Source organism: Labeo rohita, chromosome 20 (genome assembly GCF_022985175.1).
Source record: "Labeo rohita strain BAU-BD-2019 chromosome 20, IGBB_LRoh.1.0, whole genome shotgun sequence".
Lineage (NCBI taxonomy): Eukaryota > Metazoa > Chordata > Actinopteri > Cypriniformes > Cyprinidae > Labeo > Labeo rohita.
This window is the reverse complement of record NC_066888.1, coordinates 11,735,231-11,749,888: the sequence shown is the minus strand read 5'-3', so window position 1 is coordinate 11,749,888 and position 14,658 is coordinate 11,735,231. Positions and strand designations below refer to the sequence as shown.

Below are 14,658 nucleotides of genomic sequence, written 5' to 3'. Positions count from 1 at the left end.
GTGGAGACTTTGAGGAAGGGAAGAGTAGGAAAGACTAGAGGAGAGACAGCAAAGAAATGAGGAGGTAGAGAAGACAAAGATGACAACTAAAGGAGATCTAAAGGAGATGTAAAAAATTCAGAAATATTCTTAGAATAAATTGAAATAAATTTTTTATAATTTTCTTAGTTCTTAAAATGAAATATTGACGGGTAGCAATCTAATGATTCTGGTCGATAGTGATAAGCCAGTAATTTGTCATGGTATGACCAATAAATGGTTTTGTCTAAATAATTTAAAAACCAAATCAAATATTATAATTAAATTACCAGGGTTCAGGCGCTTTATAGCATTTCAGCACATATGGAAAAAAAGACATTATTTGGAAGCTTGTAACCAAGTCAGTGATTTTAAAAAACATTTATGGCAAATCCAGGTAATTTACCAAAGAAATATTATGTTTTTTTAACGGTTATGACTCTTATAGCACCAGCAGTGGTCCAATCTTCTTAAAACTTTGCATGCTTGTTTAGAAACACCTGTCGCATGTGCTCACCAGGTTTCGTGAAGTTTTGAGCTTTCCTTTAGGCTTTAGAGGATTTGGGGTAAATTTGGAGAGGCTCCTTTTCTAAAAGACCCCATTATAGCTTCCCAAAGGGTAAATTTCAACCTTTTTGTTTGATAATTATTGGGCTAGAGAGTCCAGAGGATTGTACTGCAGTGTTTTTTGAGTAGTTTGTTTTTTTTCTCAATCTTGTCAATCATTTAACAAATGATTTGATTGACAGCAGTGGTTCTAGAGGCAAAGTTGTCTGGAATGAGGAGTTCTATCATATATGAATATTGATTGTATGTGCGAAAAACCGTGCAATGTACAATCATTTGCACCCTTGAAAAATTAAATTTCAGTTTTACATGGAGATTGCTGATCTGTGATCATTCTGACAATTACAATACGGTTTCAGCACTACATGCTTGAACCCCTAATTGTTTTACATGCTACAATTGAATTTAAGAGTCACAACATTATAATGGATAAAAATGGATATTTATGGGTTACATTAAATAGTGTTATTCCATTTATTAGTGATTTTAAAGGTTAACTTTAAGTGAGGGATAGATGATGACAAAGGTAATTTACAGTAAATGTAAAAATGAAGGAGATGTGATGTGAGTTTAGCCATCATAGGTGAATTTACTTGATAGTAACCTACTAAATTGTAATTTGGCATATAGGAAAATAAAATAAAACAAAACTTGAGTAGGCAAACACTGGCTGTTCTCATTAAGCAAATTGGTGCAAGGAAGAAAGAGGCTTCTTTCTAAGAGGCTTGATATCAAACCGGAAAGTAAAAGGCGGCGATGGGAACGCTGTGGCCAACTCCATTAGGGATGTGAGTGGAAAAAATGGGTGGCAGTAAACAAACATTAGCAAAAAGGTCAAGGGAGCAGATAAGGACGGTATTGTAGAATGTAGCTATTATGATGTAATGATGTAATGCTTAATATTTAAAACAATCCCATCAATCCATTAAACATCTTGAAATTTAGGACAAGCAAGAGGCTATCCTAACATTAAAGAGTTATTTACAATTATTATTATTTTAATTTTTTTGTCAGGAGTTTGAATTCTTAAGTATTTTCTTTGGAATAGTGTTAATTAAAACTAATACAATTGTTCTTAAAGGGATGGTTCACCCAAAAATGAAAATTCTGTCATTAATTACTTAGCCTCATTTCATTCCAACCCTGTAAAAACTTCATCTTCGGAACACAAATTAAGAGTTTTTTGACCCTGATAGACAGCAATACAACTGACACATTCAAGGCCCAAAAAGGTAGTAAGGACATCATTAAAAATAGTCAATGTGACATCAGTGGTTCAACCTTAATTTTATGAAGCTACGAGAATACTTTTTGTGTGCAAAGAAAACAAAAATAACATCTTTAATCAACAATTTCTTGTCTTTTGTGTCAGTCTCTGATGCGCATTTGTGAGAATACTGCGACACGTGTCCTTCCTACCTTTGTGGGTCTTGAATGTGGTAGTTGCATTGCTGCCTGCAGGGTCAGAAAGCTCTCGGATATCATCAAAAATATCTTAATTTGTGTTCTGAAGATAAACATTTTAGATGTTTGGAACGACATGAGGTGGAGTAATTAATAACAGAATGTGCATTTTTGGGTAAACTGTCCCTTTAAATCTTTTCAATAGTTTCAATAGTACTTACCATTATTTCACTTTTTTCTTTAGTTAGACTATAAGAAAATGGTACTTGACAAGTATTTTATTCTTAGCGCTGTTTTGGAAATAAGGCGTCAGATGTTTCAGTGAGCAACTAACCAGCCTCCGACCCAGTTTCAAGACACGTCAGAATGTCCTTTGAGAACAGTATCTTGAATGATTTGCCTAGTGCGTTCTTCTGATCATGAGCATGAGATCTCAAACCCATATTAATTTTGTTTTCAGGCTCAAACTCGAACTACCTGACGGTGTACAGTGATTATGGAGTAGATGTGTTTGACGTCCACACCACAGAGTGGGTCCAGACCATCTCATTAAGAGGAGTGAGTGAAGAAGTGAAAGCCATTTCAATTTTAACTGTTTGTATTTATGATTTAAAGCTGAACTGACTTTAAACTGTGTGTGTAGATTCGGCCCCTGAATGTGGAAGGCAGCCTGAACCTGTTTGGCTCTGAGCAGCCCCGCCTCATCTACTTCAGCAACAACTCTTCAGGTCTGATCCCACGCCACACACACTTCACCATGTCAACACACACATCTCCCACACGCTGAACCTTGCGTCTGCTTCACTGTTGAGGGCGAGTTTATTTCTTCACTAGGTGTAGCTAGAGTCTCTGATTACAATAGCCCACCTGTGAAGAAATGTGTCCTCCACAAAGTGATGTCAATCACTCACGCCTACCGAGAAACTGACGCATGCATGTTTATATATACTAGCAAGCCCACGCATGCTTAGAGCTCAGTACTGGTGGAGATTTTGATTCATCTCAGTCACTTGAATTTTTTTTATTTGATTGATTCAGTGGCCCTTACTGCCCATTGCATCATTATGCCAGTAGATGTTATGAATGTCATGACTCATTAGTGCTATGAGTCACTGAATTATTCACTCAACCAATTTGTTAAAAACACCAAGCCACTTGTGTTGTAATCAGGACTGACTAATATGATTTTTTGAGTTAGACGTCTTGTGCTGTTCTTGTTCAGACTCGAAGCTGAGCAAGTGGTCATATTTGTTCAGTACGTACAGTCATTTAAATGCTTCTTGACAGCGTGTTCTTGAATACTCTTTGCTCTTTCTAAACTCATATTTTGATATCTCTACTCTGTGAAGCACATGATTGTTTTCCTGCCTTGAGTGATAAAGTGTCTATTATTGCAAGATTTTTTTTTCAAAAACACTCAATGAGTCAGTGTGTAGGAGAAAATAAGATAATGTGTCATTTACAAGATTTGTTTTGAAACACTGAATATGAGTCAGTAGAGAGAAATTAATGTGGACTGAGTATTTACAAGGTTTTTTTTAAAAACACTGAATGAATCAGTGCATTGAAGTGACTGATTGTACACTTACAAGATTGGTTCATAAACACTGAATGAATCAGCGCGTAGAGTGATTTGTTCATTTATAAGAATTATTTAAAAACACTACATATGAGTCAGTAGATAGAAATGATAGACTAATTGTTCACTTACAAGGTAAAAATTCATGACCAATTGGTTATTTACAAGATTTGTTAAAAAACACTGAATGAATCAGAACATGGAAATATTTGTTCATTTACAAGATTTGTTCAAAAACACTGAATGACTCAGTACATACATTTTTGTTCATGTACAAGATTTGTTCAAAAACGTAATCAATCAGTACATATAATGATTTGTTCATTTACAAGATTTGTTCAAAAGCACTAAATGAATCAGTTTTCAGGAATTTGTTCATTTACAAGATTTGTTTAAAAACACTGAATGAATCAGTACATAGAATGATTTGTTCAAAAACACTGAATGAATCAGTGTGTATAGAATAATTTGTTCATTTATAAGAATTGTTCAAAAACTGAATGAATCAGTACATAGAATTTGTTCATTTACAAGATTTGTTCAAAAACTGAATGAATCAGTGCATAGAATGATTTGTTCTTTTACAAGATTTGTTCAAGAACACTGAATGAATCAGTACATAGAATTATGTTCATTTACAAGATTTGTTCAAAAACTGAATGAATCAGTACATAGAATGATTTGTTCTTTTATGAGATTTGTTCAAAAACACTGAATGAATCAGTATGTAGAATAATTTGTTCATTTACAAGATTTGTTCAAAAACACTGAATGAATCAATACATAGAAAGATTGTTCATTTACAAGATTTGTTCAAAAGTACTGAATGAATCAGTACATAGAATAATTTGTTCATTTACAGGATGTGTTCAAAAACACTGAATGAATCAGTACATAGAATGATTTGTTCACTCTGAGTGAATCAGTACATAATCAGTAAACAAGATGGAAATGAATGACTAGTACTTCACTTAAGATTTGTTCAAAAGCACTGAATGAATCAGTACATATAATGATTTGTTCATTTACAAGATTTGTTCAGAAGCACTGATTCTTTCACAATCAAAACACCACTAGGTCTCTCCATTAGATCAGCCCAGGTAATGAAATGTACGGCTCCACCCTTTGTGGTCCATTTAAAATTCACTTCCTGCCCACATTGGCAGATTGCCTTCTTGATAAAGATGCTTTTGTTTGGTAAACTGCAATGACCTCATTTGGTCACACCTCCTCTAGGCCCGCTGCCAATAAGTTCCACAGTTTGCTCAAACTCAGCAGCTCTGCGCTCAAAAAACTGTAGTTTGAGCTACAACAATCTTTCTCAACCTCATTCACGCTCTTGTTTCCATAGATGGCTGTGATCTGGCCATCCCTGAGACCTCAGACAACAGCAAGAAGCTGATGGTGAGGACACGCAGCAAGAGGAAGTTCCTTTTCAAAGTACCAGAGGAGGAGCGGCTGCAGCAGAGAAGGTCAGGTGGTTTCAGGAATAAGTCTCTCACGATGCCACACTCCTGCGCTGTTTCTAATCCATGCAACTTGTTTCTGTTCAATAGGGAGATGCTGAGGGATCCTGAAATGAGATCCAAGCTGATCTCCAACCCCACCAACTTCAACCACGTTGCTCACATGGGGCCAGGCGACGGCATGCAAGTCCTCATGGATCTGCCTCTGGTAATGTCTTAAAGCTGGACATCAGGAGATCAGCTTCGGATATTTTGAGTTTATTTAAATGTATAAACACACTTGATGCAAAAAGCTAAAGGCCCTTGCTTGGTAACATACAGCTGCTATTTTAAAATCTGGATGGGACGATCCATCAGCTGAACTTTTTTTTGAAATCCCTATCCTGCCAATACCAGTCTCACCATAGTGCCCTTGAGCCCAGGTTTCTGTAAGGCGGTGTTTCTGAACTCTGCTGCCTGAGTTCCCTCCACACTCTCACATTATCTCACTAATCTCACACATTCAGTTCAGGTCACGAAGCCGCTACTAACAAGCCAGTTACTTGAAGCAGGTGTATTCTCTAAAAGCTTCAAAATGTGCGGTGTTAGGGAATTCCCAGGGGCAAATTTGAGAAACACTGTTCGAATTACAACAGGGATCCGAGAGCCACTTTATATTCAGACCATCTTCATTTTTATTCATACCATGGAACAGAACATCATTTTACTTTGCTACTATTTAACAGTCCCATAACACCACTAATAAGTATACAATACAAAACATGCAGCACTGCCATTATAGTCTGATTCTGAACAAAGGAGTCTAAAGCCTGGTTTATACTTGCCGTGTCCGCATGAGCGCAGGACAAGTGCACTTCATTTAACAGTATTTGCTTAAATCCAAAAGCTTTTCAGCTCATCAGTGTTTTCACAAATATACACAATTAGAATAAACTGTCATGACGGACAATGATTAACCTTATTCTCATTAACCTTGATTAACCTCATAAAGATACATTTGCATAGACGTTCCAATATAATCACCTGATTTTGTAAATGTGGTCAATTTCATTTGCATTAAAGATCACCCAAAAATGAAAATTACCCCATTGTTTACTCAACCTCAATCCATTCTAGGTGTATATGACTTTGATTGATGAATACAATCTGAGTTGTATTAAAAAATGTCCTGGCTCTTTAAAGTTGGATGTCAATCAAGCAAATTTTCCTGTCAAGTTGAAATTGTTCAACTTGCGTGGAAGATGTGATTGAGACGTATGTTGCAAGTCCACGTCAATCACGTCGGCCAATTTGCATCGCCTGCCGCTAATTCACGTCTATTCACATTTTTGCATTGACTTTGACTTTGCAGTCAGCTGAGGGTTGCGATGCGACACCAGGAAAAAGTATAAACAAGGCTTTACGAGTCAGTTCTTGTTAGTGAATCATACTTGTATAGCGTGAGCAGCTTAATTCAAAACATTCCTGAGCAAACGAGTCTTATGAGCCAGTTCTTTTTAGTGAATCAATATCTATCAGTCTGTCTGTCTATGAGTAACATTATTTAGTAGTTACATCATTTTTAAATTATTAATGAAGGCCAAATAATGCACATCAAAGTGCTTAATTCAAAATCATCTCCGCTCACAATTTCCAGGTAGATTGATTATGCAGTTAATGCACTGTAAGTGTTTTTAAGAAGGGCTTACTTAATGGGAAAACCAGGTAAACTAGATTGATTTAAATTTTTTCCTTCTTCTAAATCCAATTTAGTCCTTCAGCTTTGTGCAAAAGATGCTAAATGAGCTGTTTAAACCCTGAATCTAAGAACTGTTTCAAGAAATCATATTAAAAGATTAGTTCACTCCTGAATAAAAAAAAAATCCTGATAATTTACTCATCACCATGTCATCCAAGATGTTCATGTCTTACTTTCTTCAGTTGAAAAGAAATGGAAGTGAAATGAAAATGGTCAGTGGGTTAAAGGTCTAAAATGCTGTTTCAATGCAGCTTCAAAGGCACTATCCCAGCTGAGGAATAAGGGTCTTATTTAATGAAACGATTTGTCATTTTCTAATAAAAAAAAAAAGTGTAGTAACTTTTTAATCACAAATGCCCGGTTTGCACTGGCTTTGTGATGCACATCTGTTTCCATTACAAATTTGCGCAAAACCTTGGCGATCTTCTATAAATGTCGATTTAAAAAAAAAAAAAAAAAGTATTGTGAAATGACAACGTTTCCATTAACCGATGTTATGCGACTAAAACTTAATTTGTTCCTCTCACGATAAGTCATGGCAACGGATTTTGGTGGGATTTGGACATATTTTGGCTTTATTTAATCGAAAGAGGCGTATGCGTGTATCTTTACACAAGCAGCGCGGAGAGCCGCTTCAGAAACGCATGCAACGCTGCTGGTACAAACATAACATCAGCTCCGGTGACCGCGTCGGAGTCCTTAGGCATATTTTGAATTCGCAGTTTCGATTTGCGCAATTTTAAGGGTAATGAAAACGCGCCTTGTAACTTCATGGTTAGTTCTTCATCTGTGTACTTCGGTTCAAAAATGTAGGGTAAGGTGAAAATCTCATTTCCTTAAAAAGTAAATTATTTTGAATATTTTTAGATAATGACCAATCGTTCTGCTAGATAAGACCCTTATTCCTCGGCTGGGATTGTGTGCAATTTTGACCTTCAATGCGCTGATCCCCATTGAAGTCCACTATATGGAAAAAAATTGAATTGAATCACATCGAAAGTTCACGCAGAATGTAGGTGGAACCACAGACCCAGTGTTTACAAAGCGAACGCGCAAAGACTAAGAATGTGCAAGTAAGTCAAACGCTGTGTACAAACAAAAAGGTACAACGATGTCCTCCTCTCAAGTTCTAGGAGAAAATAAGGTGGAATTTTTCACCATACTCTACACAGACGATGAACTATGAACATAATTCATAGTAGTGATGGGAAGTTCGGATTATTTTACCGACTCAGACCTTTGAGTCTCGTTCAGCAAAATGAACGAATCTTTTTTCGGGTTATTTCGTTCATTTTAGCAAAATACATTTAAAATGTTACGTGTTACTTCCCTAACACATCTACTGCTTAGACAAACGTTAATCACACTACAAACAAGACAAAACTATAATGCTATAAGAAACAGAAAAGATTAATTCATTGTTTACCTTGGTCTTTAGTCTATGATTAGCTCACCTCACCTCTTATCTGACAAGTTTTTGGGTTTGAGTCGTTTGTTCATCACGTGACAGCCCCATAAGATGAACGAACGACTCGAAAAACCTGAAAACTTGAAACAGGTGAACTAATTCCAGTGCAGAACCTAATAGGGTGTTGCGTATGCGTGACTGAACGAATCACTCCCAGAGACGACTCGTTCTTCCTGAGTCACATTAAAGATTCATTCAAAATGAACGAATCATTCAAGAACGACCCATCACTAATTCGTAGCATCGTGAGTGTGCATCCCAGAGCCTGTGCTACACAAGCTTTTGTGCTTAAAAAGTATACAAATTTGTATTTTTCGAAAAAAATGACCGATCATTTTGCTAGATAAGACCCTTCTTCTTTGACTGGGATCGTTTAGAGCCTTTTTGAAGCTGCGTTTAAACTACACTTTGGAAGTTTAAAATCGGGGCACCAATGAAGTCCATTATATGGAGAAAAATCTTGAAATGCTTTTCTCAAAAACCATAATTTCTTTACGACTGAAGACAGAAAGAAATGAAAATCTTGGATGACAAGGGGGTGAGTGAATTATTTGTAAATTGTTGTTCTGGAAGTGGACTTCTCCTTTAAGATCAGGTCTTGAATGTGCTTTTGTGGTCCGGTTTTATACAGCTGGACACTTTCAATAACTGATTGACTCGCAGGGCTTTATTACTCATCCTAACATCCTTTTCTTTCATTTTACTGCACAGCGCCAAAGTCTTTCCCTTCTCTCTGCATGTTTCTTCTTCTTCTTCAAAGCCAGCCAGCTCCACTCTTCCACCCTCACAGCCTTTTCTCTGTCTCTTTTTCCTCTTCACGTCGCTCCTTGTGTTTTCGCTCTGGTCGTGGATTCGCTCTGTCCTCTGGTTGCGGTGGCAGCAGCAGAGCGAGACTCCCTCCCCCTCATCCTCTCGCCACCATGCCCTGATCTCCCCTCCGACCAACTTTGAGCACGTCTATCACATGAGTCCCGTCTCTGCCGGGCTCTATCTGCAGAAAGAGCCTTCTTCCCAGCAGAGCCTCCTTCAGTTCTCCTCTTCCTCCTCCTCTCCTTCCACATCCTCCCTGGGAAGGGTAGGCTAGCAACACCCCTCCCCTCCCCACCCCGCTTCCTCTTCCTCCCCGTTCCCCATCCCTCCCCCACCACACCCTCCAGGCCCTCGACTTCCTTTCCTCCCTGTGTTATACCATCCCTGTCCTGCTGAACTCTTTGTTCATGCTTGAGTGTAGTGACTTTGGTTTTGCTTTTCGGGTGAAGACGATTTAAATGAGCGGTTTTAGGAGAGTTCGCCCAAAAATGAAAATGGTATTGTCATTTAGCGGTAGCCGTTGACTTGCATAGTAGGTACGTAGGTACCAAAATTTATCAAAACATGTCCTTTGTGTTCAACATAAGAAAGAAACTCATACAGGTTTGGAACAACATGAGTGTGAGTAAATGATGACACAATTTTCATTTTTGTGTGAACGATCCATTTTGAAAATATGCAATCAAAAAAAAAAAAATGCAAAGTGTAAGGTAAAAAAACAAAAGTGAAATCAACATTTGTACCTATGCTTGTGTGTGATTTGAATTTTGTGCTTGTTAGTGTTTGACTGTTAGCTTATCAACATGCTAATGTCAAACTCAGTTGAAGTCAGGTAGCAGTTACCATAAAGCTAAACATGATAAACATTAAAATACACTGCTTTGAAAAGATTGCTACTAAACATAAACTTAATACTTCAGCATGAGACACAAGTGTGATACAATTGCTCAGTGCAAAATAGTTTCTGGATTAGAGCTGTCACAATATCTGATTTTCAGTACACGTTTCTTTTGCATTAAATAATTTACAGTAACTATTATTATGATATGTTGAAATTTTTTTGGGGAAAAAAAGTTTCAGTCAGATTAATTTTCTTTTGTTTGGTTTCTTTTTTCTTTTCTTTATGGCTGATGAATCACACACGAAAATGAGTTTATGGAGACAGATAGCCATAACTGTAACTTTTTATTTATTTATTGTTTTACAGAATCCAAATCCTCCCACATTGTTCAACTTCAAAGTAGTGTTTATTCACTTTTAATTTTAATTTTAGTTTAGTTTAGGGTTTGGTAATTTTGTGTGCTATTAGCATTTATTTGTTTTTTTTTAATATTCATATTAATTAATGTTTATTGTATATTTTAATGTATATTAATATATATAGTTTTAAATTATATTTTTATTTCTGTTATTTTTTTAATCTAATATTTATTTTATTTCATCTTTGTTTCAATTAATACATAATTTTAATATTTTGCTATTTGCTATTTGTTTTTTGCATGTGTGTGTCAATGTTTATTTTTATACTTTTAAATATTTTAATTTTAGTTTAGGTTTTAGTAATTTCATGTGTTATTACCATTTATTTGTTTTTTATATATTAATATTAATTCATAAAAAATCATTTTTATCATATTTAGTTTTAATTTATATTTGTTTGTTTTATATAGTACATTTTATCTAATATTTTTTTTTATTTTTTAGTTTTGTTTTAATTAATTCACTATTTTAATATTTTTGGTTAACAATAACACTGCATTATTGTCTTTATATTTTTTTTGCATGTGTGTGTCAGTGTTTATTTTTTTACTTTCCCTTTTCATTTTTAATTTTAGTTTAGGTTTCAGTAATTTTGTGCGCTATTACCAATTATTTAGTTTTTTAAAATTGATATTAATTAATATTTTTAATATTGCGTTTTAATTTATATTTCAGTTTTATATAGTAATTTTAGTACTTCAACTCAAACATTTTATTTCAGCTACTTATTTTTTTATCTAATTTTATTTTATTTCAGCTTTTTAAATAATATAATGTATGTATTAATGTAGCTGTATTGTTTACAATATTATGTAGTTTTAACCTTCATATTGCATTTTAAATATCACTGTTATCGTCAATGTTTATTTTTATACTTTTAAATTTAATTTAATTTTTTTTTAAATTTCATTTTAATTTTAGTTTAGGTTTTAGTAATTTTTTGTGCTATTACCATTTTTTTTTGTTTTTATATTAATATTAATTCATATTTTATTTTTATGTCAGTGTCTATTTTTATACTTTTAATTTTAATTTTAGTTTAGGTTTTAGTCATTTTATGTGTTTTCACCATTTATTTGTATTATTTATTATTTATCTATAACACTGCATCTTTTTTTGCGTGTGTTGGAGTGGCAAGTAGCTGCATTATTTATTACAATACCATGCAGTTCTAACATATCAATATTTAATTGTAAATATCATGGTTATCATCAGTACAGATATATACTTATCATATATGTGTATATATATATATATATATATATATATATATATATATACTGGTATATTGTGACACCTCTATCCCAAATAATGCTCTCAAATGCTGTTGACTGAGGTTAACGTAATTAAACCAAAACATTCCTTAAAGTCAATGTTGTTTTCTTGGGTTTATAGCAAAAATAATAATAATTATAATGATAATTTGAGCATGAAACGTACTACTCTAAACCAAATGTTTGTGCTGACAATAGTCATCTTGCTTAAACGAAAGTCAAAAAGAGTGTTTACACGTGTCTTATTACACAAGTGCATGACTGGTATACTCTATATGTGTGTGACTTCTTGTACCTCTGCTGCAGAGTGTGATGCCCTCTTCTCAGGACGACCTATCTAAAGACAAGCCACGGCCTCTGTCCAGCATCTCACGGCAACAGAGGAGTAAGACCCACATCACCCGCACTGCCTCAGGTGGGCGCTGTTTCTTAAACACGCACTCAGACAAGCTGATACACACTTAACAATGTGAAAGCCCCCATCTAAATGCCTGAAATGTATACCTTATTTAAAGGAGGAGGAGATTTTGGAGGAGCAGGGTCGTCTCGCAGTATTTCTGATCAAGATCAAGACTTTGAGAGAGAGGTAAGAACATCTATCATCTACCTTAATGACCTCCCCCAGGATGTCAAATATGCTTTTATTTTATTCGCCCCACATTCTTGAGCTTCTTGAGATGCATGATGGATGCTTAGAGGAGCTTTGAGGTGCTTTTGGCTGCTCAGTGAGTTTTTCTTGTGTCCTGATTTTGTGGTCTGTAATAGCTGCCCCAGTTCTCACAGTAAAACCTGCAACTGCTGTAAACTAGTGCTATTTTAGTTGCATAAAATGATTTTAGTATTACATAGCATTCATGCAATTATATAATATATTAGTGTAAGATTTAGTACTTTGTTTGTTTTTCCGTTTAACTTTAATTCATTTTCATTTTAGCATTATTTATATCCTATTATAGTATTTCATATTTTGTATTAGCTTTTATTTTTTTATATTTTTAGTTTATTTAACTTTTAATACTTTTGTGTGCTTTTTTTCTGTAGCTGTTTTTAATATATATTAAAAATGTATTTATTAATATTTTGAATTAGTTTTTCTTTCTGGATTTTCAGTATTCATTTTAATATCAGTGTAAAATAGGAATACATCTATTTTTCCCCCAATATTAAAATTGAGGGTTTTTTTTAATTTATTAGTTTTAGTTTAATTCATTTTTAGTTTAGTATTATTTATATACTATTATAGCACTGATTAATTTTTTGAATTGGCTTTTATTTTTATATTTTTAGTTTTAATTTAAATTGTAGGTAATTTTGTGTGCTTTTGTTTTTGTTTTTTCTGTTTAGATGTCTTTATTTATATAATATAGTATTTATAAATATTTTGAATTAGCTTTTCTTTCTGTATTTCCAGTATTCATTTTAATTTCTTTTTTCCCCCCAATATTTAAGTGTAACTTTTTTTTAAATTTCAGTTTTAGTAATCATAATACTTTAAACTTTAATTTATTTTTGTTTTAGTATTATTTATATACTATTATAGTATTTATTATTTTAAATTGCCTTTTTATATATATATATATATATATATATATATATATATATATATATATTAGGGCTGTCAAATGATTAATCACGATTAATCACATCCGAAATAAAAGTTTGTTTACATACTAAATGTGTGTTTACTGTGTATATTTAATATGTATATATAAATACACACACATAAATGTATATTAAAGAAAAATGTTTTAGATTTATATAGAAAATATTTATAATTCTATATATAGTCAAAATTAAATAGAAGTATAACTATTCATACATATAAATATTTTTTGAAATCTATACATGTATGTGTGTGTATTTATATATACATAATAAATATACACAGTAAACACACATTTAGTATGTAAACATAAAACTTTTATTTCGGATGTGATTAATCGTGATTAATCATTTGACAGCCCTAATATATATATATATATATATATATATATATATATATATTATTTATATATTTATATATTTGGTTTTTTTTTTAATATATATACATATATATATATTATAGTATTAATTAATATTTTAAATTAGCTTTTCTTTCTGTATTTTCAGTATTCATTTTCATGTAATTTCAATTTATTTTTTATTTTAGTATTATGTACTATTATAGTATTTTTTTCATATTTTGAGTTTTAGCTGGTAAATTTATGTGTTTGTTTTTCTGGTTAGCTTATATTTTTTATTTATATATTATAGTATTTATTAATATTTTTAATGGGCTTTTCTTTCTGTTTTTCAGTATTAATTTCAGTGTAAGTTAGGAATAAATATATTTTTCCTCCCAGTATTTAAATTTAGTTCCCCAATATTCAACTTCACAACTTTTAAACTACTATTTATTTCAGTTTTATTTTCTCTTACACGAATACTTTTTTAAATGTTTTAAAGAATTAATCAGTGTAATTCTATTTCAGTTTAATTCTATTTTTGTTTAGTAATCATAATACTTTAACTTAAACTTATTTCAGTTGTTCAATACTATTCACAATGTTTACATATTAATCTTGTTTCCTCTGTGCTTGCAGCCCGACTCTGACTCAACCAAACATTCCACCCCCTCCAACAGCTCCAACCCCAGCAGCCCCCCGAGCCCCAACTCTCCCCACCGCAGTCAGCTCACTCTGGACAGCCTGGATCAATCCCTGGACGGCTGAAAACAGACAAGTCCTTATTTTTCCCCACCCTGCACACACCCTAGACACACCCTCCCGTATCCATCCGCTCTGCTAGGACTCTTACAAAAAGTCACCTGCTCATCCACCACAAGGGCCAAAGGTTTACCCCAAATCCTGCTGCTGGGCAGACACCTCAATCGCCACAAAGGCAGTGAGCCGGGTGTGTGCTGACAGGCACAGGCAAGGAAAAAAAGATAAAAGCCTGCCCCCTGGTGGAAACGTCGTGGTATTACACTAACCGAGTCAGATTAGCAGTATGATGGACTTTTATTTTATTTTATTTTATTTTAAATCTTAATTTCATGCCATGCTCCTGCAAGTTGTTGTTTTTTTTTAATTATT

General features: G+C 33.6%; 1 protein-coding gene across 4 annotated transcripts in view; it reads left to right on the top strand.

Annotated features, from left to right (window-relative positions):
- The window catches only part of cdc42bpb (CDC42 binding protein kinase beta (DMPK-like)), a 90,180-nt gene extending 75,809 nt beyond the window's left edge, over positions 1-14,371 (top strand). For 2 of the 4 annotated variants that reach the window (XM_051137991.1, XM_051137990.1), the window contains 8 exons: positions 2,450-2,547; positions 2,633-2,717; positions 4,920-5,040; positions 5,125-5,242; positions 9,124-9,315; positions 11,891-11,999; positions 12,100-12,170; positions 14,167-14,371. In XM_051137991.1, coding sequence (XP_050993948.1) covers positions 2,450-2,547; positions 2,633-2,717; positions 4,920-5,040; positions 5,125-5,242; positions 9,124-9,315; positions 11,891-11,999; positions 12,100-12,170; positions 14,167-14,295 — 923 coding nt within the window. In that variant the 3' untranslated portion in view covers positions 14,296-14,371. The remainder of the gene's footprint in view (positions 1-2,449; positions 2,548-2,632; positions 2,718-4,919; positions 5,041-5,124; positions 5,243-9,123; positions 9,316-11,890; positions 12,000-12,099; positions 12,171-14,166) is intronic. The other 2 variants (XM_051137992.1, XM_051137994.1) reach the window with 1 other exon arrangement.
- The last annotated feature ends 287 nt before the right edge of the window (positions 14,372-14,658 follow it).